This window comes from Rosa rugosa, chromosome 6, assembly GCF_958449725.1.
Source record: "Rosa rugosa chromosome 6, drRosRugo1.1, whole genome shotgun sequence".
Lineage (NCBI taxonomy): Eukaryota > Viridiplantae > Streptophyta > Magnoliopsida > Rosales > Rosaceae > Rosa > Rosa rugosa.
Genome location: NC_084825.1, coordinates 30777231 through 30785039, shown reverse-complemented (window position 1 = coordinate 30785039; position 7809 = coordinate 30777231). Strand labels below are relative to the sequence as shown.

The following is a 7809-nucleotide window of genomic DNA, read 5'->3' as shown; positions in this document are numbered from 1 at the left end:
GCAGTCTAGTATTACATATCGGGAGGAAGGGTGCTATTTCAGATGAATCACTTACTATGACGAATCTTTGTAGTAGTATTTGTTTGGCTCCAATTTTGTTGCAGCTGGTCAACAGTCTTTTTTATGCGCGGGCATGCCAGCACCGTTCGGGTGCGGTCGTCGGGGGTGTCCCTTGACCTGACTTCTATCAAGCGATTGTAGACGAGGAGAGCACCAACCTCGTCGTGAGATTCTTTGTGCCTCGTGGTGAGGACTTTGCTGAAGTTTCTTCTTGTTCACAAGTCGATACTCAATATTGCAGATTAAGCAGAGCGAAATCACCGGGAAGTATTGAGATCTTGCTAAAGCGTGACTTTAGCTTGGCTGGGTTGCTAAGGCGTTACCCTTGCTTGGCTGGTTCTGTAACCGTTGTGGTCGCGGCACTACCGTCGGCTCCCGAGGAGACTAGGACCGAAGCACGTTGACAGAGGGTTTGGTGGCACTGAAAGTCGGCTTCTGAGAAGACTAGGACTAGGAGTGTGATCACCGATAAGAGAAACAGAAGGAGAGGAGTTGCTCTTAGAGAGGTTGCTCTAGAGAGAACTTAGATCATCTTAGAGATGTTTTGATGAATTGGTCTTCTTCTTCTATGTTGTAGCCTCTATTTATAGGCTACCAAGCAACACTATTTGGCCTTAAAAACAAATCATAATGGGTTAGGTTTGAGCACTTAAACACTTAATGGAATGTTAGGTTTGAATACTTAAACACTTAATGGAATTTGTTAGGTTTAAGTCATTTTCTGCTCCCTTATCCTTCAATTTTTATCTCCATCAAGCACTCAGTTTTTGACCGTGACTTCTTCATAAGAAATGTTCCACTATGAGTGTAGATCACCCTGATAAATTTGCAGAACTTTTCATATAGTGGTTGGGCCGAAAACGCTGCTGGACCTCTTACAGGTCCAGTTTCCAAGCCTTTCTAGACAAGGAAATTCCTTCAATTTTATCTCCATCAAGCACTCCGTTTTTGACCATGATGTCTTCATAAGAAATGTTCCACTATGAGTGTAGATCACCCTGATCAATTTTCAGAGCTTTTTATATAGTGGTTGGGCCGAAAACACTGCTGGACCTCTTACAGGTCCAGTTTCCAAGCCTTTCTAGACAAGGAAATTGGACTGATTGTTTGAAGGCCTTCCACTCACTTGTAGCTCTGGCACTCTTCATAAGAAATGATCCTTGGGCTTTCTAGATTTAATCTGGAAGGTTTCAGCTCATTTGAATTTCGTTTGGTCAGGCGGCCGCTCCTTCTGTTTAGCTCGGTTTCTCCTAGCCGAAGTAGGAAAATGTGCTATAGTTGACTTTTCATGCTTCCATAGTAGACTTTATTTTGCCTCTAAATATATATATATATTTCAAACTTGTCGACAATATATAGCTTGAGCCACTGACATTGGTTCAATTTCTCCAAGACGTGCCTTGTCAGGCCAAAATGCTCATTTTGGGTCCAAACAGTATTTTCGTCATGAAATAAATAAAAAAAAATACATTAATGCATTACTCTTATCTCCAAATAAAGCTTCTGAAATTATCGAACCCTATTTTCAAAAGAAAAAAAAAAAAACTTATGAAATTTCGTGATCAGCCCATATAATTATGATTTATTTGAAAGTAATAAAACACCATAATTAACACCATAAAAAAATTTACTCCAGAATCCGAACAATCTAGTGAATTTTTTTAAGATTGCCTTACAATCATATGTAGTTACCATTTTAACTGACATTGTAGGATCAAAAGGTTCCATCTCTATATTTCCCAATAATGTCATCCATGATCACTTACCCTACTCCTTTTATCTCCCAACTGAAAATCAAAACCCTAGAAAAGGTAACTAATACAGATAATTGAGCTGTACTTTCTTTTATTATAAGAGCTTTGATTTTGTACTTTCCCCAAATTGCTAAGCTGTTTCTCACCTTTTACATGAGACAAATTCTAGATCTTCAAAACCAAATCCTACTCTCGTTATCATCTCCGAATTACAAGACTTAAAAAATCATTCCCAACCCAACAGCCAAAATCCCCTGCAAAACCACCTCACACACCCCCCACCTTCACCCTCCAATAACTCCCCTCCACGTCACCAACCGCACCCTCCTCAACCAATCATCTCCAAGTGTATGTATGGTTTATTCTGGGTTGTGCTGCAGTGGATACCAAAACCACATTTCCAACACTACCCTCCCCCCAGAAACAATCAGAAATGCACAATCTTTTTCTCAGAAATCTAGAGAGAGAGAGAGAGAGAGAGAGAGGAGCAAGCTTTAAGCCAGAGAGAGATAGAGACTGAGAATTAAAGATTAGATTTTTTTATCAAACCCTAACCCTAAATTTTTACTTTATATATCTTTTCCATAAATGTCCTCCTACTCCCCAAAGTCACCATCTTTGAAGAAGAAGAAGAGGCCAAGAACTCACAGCCTCCCAGACCAAGTTCTCAAGCATGTTATCTTCAAGATGCATCTTCACAACGACCCTCCTCCTTCTTCCACTGCACCCACCACTCCTCTCTCCGCTTTCCGGAGCCTCACCCTAGACCCGACCCGACCCGATTACACCTCCCTGCTCTCGGACGAGCTCCTGCTCTTGATCTTCGCCAAGCTCCCGGAGTCGCAGTACCTCCTCAACTCCCTCGTCTGCCGGCGGTGGCTGTACCTGCACGGGAGGCTGGTGCGGTCGCTGAAGGTGCTGGATTGGGGGTTTCTGGACTCGGGTCGGGTCTTCGCCCGGTTCCCGAATCTGGCTGAGGTGGACATTGTTCATTCCTGCATTAGGTCGCCGAGGAGTTCGGGGATTATCGTGACGAGGAGGGGTTTGTCGGTGCATGTGGACTCGCTGTTCAGTTCGGGCGGTGGATTTATTGAAGAAATGGATGTGTTGAAGCAGAGTGTGGTGGATGATGGGCTGAGATTGATTGCGAATTCGTACCCGAATCTGCGGCGGATTGCGGTGATTGGTGCCGGGGTTGATGGGCTGTTGAGCGTTGCGGAGGAGTGTCAGACGCTGCAGGAGCTGGAGCTGCATTGCTGTGGGGACTTGGCGCTGAAGGGGATTAGTGGGTTTAGGAACTTGCAGATTGTCAAGTTGATTGGGTGCGTGGATGGGTTTTACAGCGCGCAGATTTCGGATATTGGGTTGACTATTTTGGCCCAGGGGTGCAGGAGGTTGGTGAAGCTTGAGCTTTGTGGGTGTGAAGGGAGCTATGATGGGATTAAGGCGATTGGGCAGTGTTGCCAGATGCTTGAGGAGTTGACTCTCAATGATCAGAGGATGGATGAAGGGTGGTTGGCGGCGTTGCAGTTTTGTGGGAATTTGAAGACTTTGAGGCTTGAGTCTTGCCAGAGTATTGATTCGAGCCCGGGACCGGATGAGTACTTGGGGTCTTGTGGAACAATTGAGGAGTTGCATTTGCTGCGGTGTCAAGTGCGGGAGAAGGATGGTATGAAGGCATTGTTCTCTGTTTGTGAAGCTGTGAAAGAGGTTGCTCTGCAGGATTGTTGGGGTTTGGTGGATGAAGTATTTGGCTTTGCGAATATTTGTAGGTATGACTCTTTTTCGTATGCATTTGTCTCTGTTTGTTGTCTGCCCCAAAATGCACTATTGTGTATATTAGTAAGAAAAATGCACTCAAACGTATATTCATAAGGGGGTGACTGATATAGATTTAACTTGACTGTCTGATATCCCCTGTCTGACTTTAAATTGTTTGTGTGCAATTGGTTATCATTTCCTTTTTGAATTTTGTCTACTACCTGCGAATGCTGTTTGCATATAACATGACCGGGAAACTGTAGTGTCGAAGATGGTAGGATGGTTTTACCAGAAGTTATTTTGTTGAAAAAGTAGTTGTACTAGATGGAAGAAATATACTCTTTAAATCCAATAACTATACATTGCGAACTGCGTTTCACTGACTTTATTTTTGTTTTGAACTTTTCATATATAGCTGCCTTTTTGGTAATCCAATTTAAGATTCATTATTTCCAAATAAAGCTTTACTCAGCTCTTTCTCCCTAGAATTGATTAATTGATTTAGATCTGTGGAGTCATTTATTCACTGTTACCTGTTATGGTGAAAGATCTGATTTGAATTTGTTAGATTAGGCTAAAATTATCCATCTAAATTTTTTGGTTCTCCACTATCTTGTTCACTAATTTATTGGCTTTGTATAGTCCAACTATCCAATGCTATATAATACTTTAAACGCTTGAAACATAAATAACTTTTGTTACAGTGATTAAGAAAATCATTACCTACACTATTTTCTGCATTCCAGTGGTGTTTGATCTAGGCACTATATACTTTCTGGAAATCCCAAACATCAGAATTCCATACCTTCACTTAATTCCTTTTTGGTGACTCATTTTATGATGCGAACTGATACCTTGATTTAGAAGTAGGATTTGATGAGTTATACTTAATTGTCAACTCTAAATCTTGATGTTTATCTGTGAATTGGAGCAAAGCCATAATAAGTTTAAATTTTCAAAGCGCTTCATAGGTCATGTTGTGCTATAGGTTGCATGGTAAGAAGTTTAGTATCAAATTCATGTCTGAACTAAGAAATGTAACTTCATAAGAATAAGGCAAAAGTTTTAATCTTACTCACACAGAATGAGAGTTTAAGTAAAGAATGTTGATTCTTTTCTTGGTGAAGGTATGACTCCTTAGTTTATTGTTCTTATTATCAAAGGCATGAGTGATTAGTGTGTTGTCAAGAATGTGTTAATGGCTTCCCCCCTTTTGAACAACCCTTGTGGCTGTTGACCCATAAGCTTAATTGTTTCACTCTGTACGGAGCTTGTATGAGTGATTAGTGTGTTATCAATATGTGTTAATGGCTTCTCCACTTTCGAACAACCCTTGTGGCTGTTGGACCCATAAGCTTAATTGTTTCACTCTGTACAGAGCTTGTAGTGTTGTCATTTGCGCAAGCTGAATCAGGTTTAGGCCTTGCCCAAGGTTATCTTGAGGTACAAACAAGTTGAGTATGAGTTCATCTTGGCCCGCCGTTCGAAGCCTAGAGTTTTAGATTAAGACTAGCCAGCTGTATATTTCCGGCTTTGTGCCTAGTTCGGACTAGTCCAATGAGAAGTAGGCGCATGCCCTGTGACTTTAACACTATCTTAAAGCAAGAGAACCACAGTTCATCCGCCAATATGATCCAGAAGACAAATTTTTGTTAGAATAATCTAAATATAATATATGTAATTATGTACAACTCTTAGCATCAAACACACTTTTATTGACCTGATTTAAGTCCAACTCTTATATGTGATTTTATGAGTTGGTGAATATGAATCTGGTATAGTTGGATATCAAATCCAGTTGGAATGGTGTTGGACTCCATATTTTTCAACAAGGGAAAAGGTTTTGAACTCTAACCCCATCCAAAAGAATATGGGTATAGTTACATAATTATACGGTGTTGCTCTTTTTCGCTACAAGTTAAAGCGAAATTAGTGTTCAGCAAAGTTGGAACCTTGAGCAGATATAGAGAAATCATGGTTGTGGTATACATTGTTCTTGGAAATGCATTTGACAATGGTCATATGCATGATTCTGTTCATTACCAGAACTTCCTCCGGAAGATGTACCAAGACAGTAAGAAGTCCTCACACAAAATGATTATTTATGGAGAGAATTCGTAAGTTCTCAACAAGACATTTTTCTGTTTTTATGTTTAGAGAAGGAAAAGGAATCAGTGGGGACAAAAGTATTTAGGATTTATTATGATCACTGGAAAACATGAAACTAAGACACCCTCACTCCAAATTTGTTGATCGTCAAGGTCAGCACATATAAACTCCCCTGAATATTAACAAGAATTTTTTGTTGGAAAAATGTTTAGAGTTGGTTAAAGGTTGTTATAATATTTGATAGAAAGGAACATTTTGGAATTTTATTCTAATAGTACAATAGCTTTTACTCCAATGTAGGGAATCTTAGTTTTCTTGATATTTAGAAGATTTAATGGTCTTTGTATTGCTTTATGAAATGCCTTCGTGGATGTTGTAGTCATAGCCAAATAGAGATATTGCTTAGGAAGTCTATAACAAGTGTTACATCTTGAAATAGTATCCCAGGCCTATAGTTTTCTTTGACATCACTGCTTGCTGATGGATATAAATTAGAATCTGTTTGGTGTTTGGTTGCTTGAAGACATCAGTCTAATTTCTCCCTGTCTAGGCATTTTGTCCTTTGGGCCTTCATCTTCTAGTGTTGAAGAGTCTTAGGCCATGAAGAACCCCACATGAACTTGTCAAACTTGTAATTTTTTTTTTCCCCTTTTTTCTTTTTCTGTTTTATGTATGACCATCCATCATCTTATGTTTTAGCCAGGTCTTTCTACGTGGCTGACTAAATGAGTCTACAATTGAAAGCATTGCATTGATTGAAATGTACTTCCTTCTTGTTTATAATATTTCTACCCTTTTCTTTTCTCTTTTGATAGGAGAGTGAAGCTGATCTCCTTGGAAGGATGCTCACTGTTGACAACAGGAGGTCTGGAGTCAGTACTCCTTTGTTGGAAAGAGCTTCAAGAGCTTAGAGTAGTATCATGTAACAATATATCAGACAGTGACATTACTCCTGCCTTGGCATCCTTATTTTCTGTTCTTAAAGAGTTGACATGGCGACCAAATTCCAGGGCTCTCTTGTCATCAAGTCTTGCTGGGACTGGAGTGGGAATGAAAGGTGGTAGGTTTTTCAAGAGACTAAAGTCTTGACTTCGCTGCTTGTTGATGGGACTATTGCCTTCAAATTAATGAGCATCCAGATAATTTAACCGTCAGGTGTTCAATGTTGGTGCATACACTAAATAGGTAGATTGTAAATGATCATATCTTATTTAGATGTTCGGCATTGTGGTGAGTGAGGGTAATTTTTTTCTCGCTTACAGCTAGCTGCCGAAGGGAGATTGTCATTGGAATGACATTCTAGGCTTCTCCTGTTCCCACTTGTGTTTTGAGAACCTTCCTGTTTGTCCGAAATCAGCAGCAAGTTGTCAATGTGATTGAAGCTAGCCTCTGTTTGTCTAATATTCAGTGAGTTTACACGGGCTAATTTTGTCATATTAATTAGTCGCTAGGAGTTAGAATAAGCTAAATAATGAGTACAGTCTATTTTATATTGTTGATCTATGACATGTACTGGGAATGAAGTTCTTTATCACAAAATGTAATACATATTATCTGCAAATGTTTGAGCTCATTGCGCCTTACTTTAACTGCAATGCTATGTGGATGGTTGAATTTGTTTGATTAAGGGACATCTGTCATGCACTTTACAGCATGTCCTCCCACTCCATTTCCATTCATTCATAACCTGTATGGATTATCTCCTTTTTCCTGTGAAGGCTTTTCACACATGCACTATGAAATGCAATCCTACTCAACTGTCACAATTCCTTCATGGCCAATAAGATCACAATTGCTGAACATTGCAATGTTGGAAATGAATATTTGTTTCTACCGTTAATCAGGAGACATATCAACGAGTCTTATTTAAATTTGGATATTATTATTTTACTCAATGAAATATGGGAGGAAACTAAGTTATCGTTACCGAGTACATGGAGGACACTCAAAATTAGTGTTGATGGACCTTTCATCAATGGCACTGGTCATGGTGGTATAGGCGTGGTAGAAAGATGTACTTGTCTGCTAACGCTTGCAAGACCAATGGCCAGTGTACAATGAGAGCTGGAATGTTAATTGTCCTTCATTAGGGTTGGGAGAGTATAGAACTTGAAATTGATTGTGC

At 39.8% G+C, this 7809-nt stretch overlaps 1 protein-coding gene across 1 annotated transcript; it reads left to right on the top strand.

The window, feature by feature from the left end:
• Positions 1-2270: 2270 nt before the first annotated feature.
• LOC133714785 (F-box protein At5g51370-like) lies at positions 2271-7257 on the top strand. The gene is made up of 2 exons (XM_062141040.1): positions 2271-3586; positions 6500-7257. The coding sequence occupies exons 1-2, from the start codon at positions 2403-2405 to the stop codon at positions 6771-6773; spliced, it is 1458 nt and encodes a 485-aa protein (XP_061997024.1). The 5' UTR covers positions 2271-2402; the 3' UTR covers positions 6774-7257.
• The last annotated feature ends 552 nt before the right edge of the window (positions 7258-7809 follow it).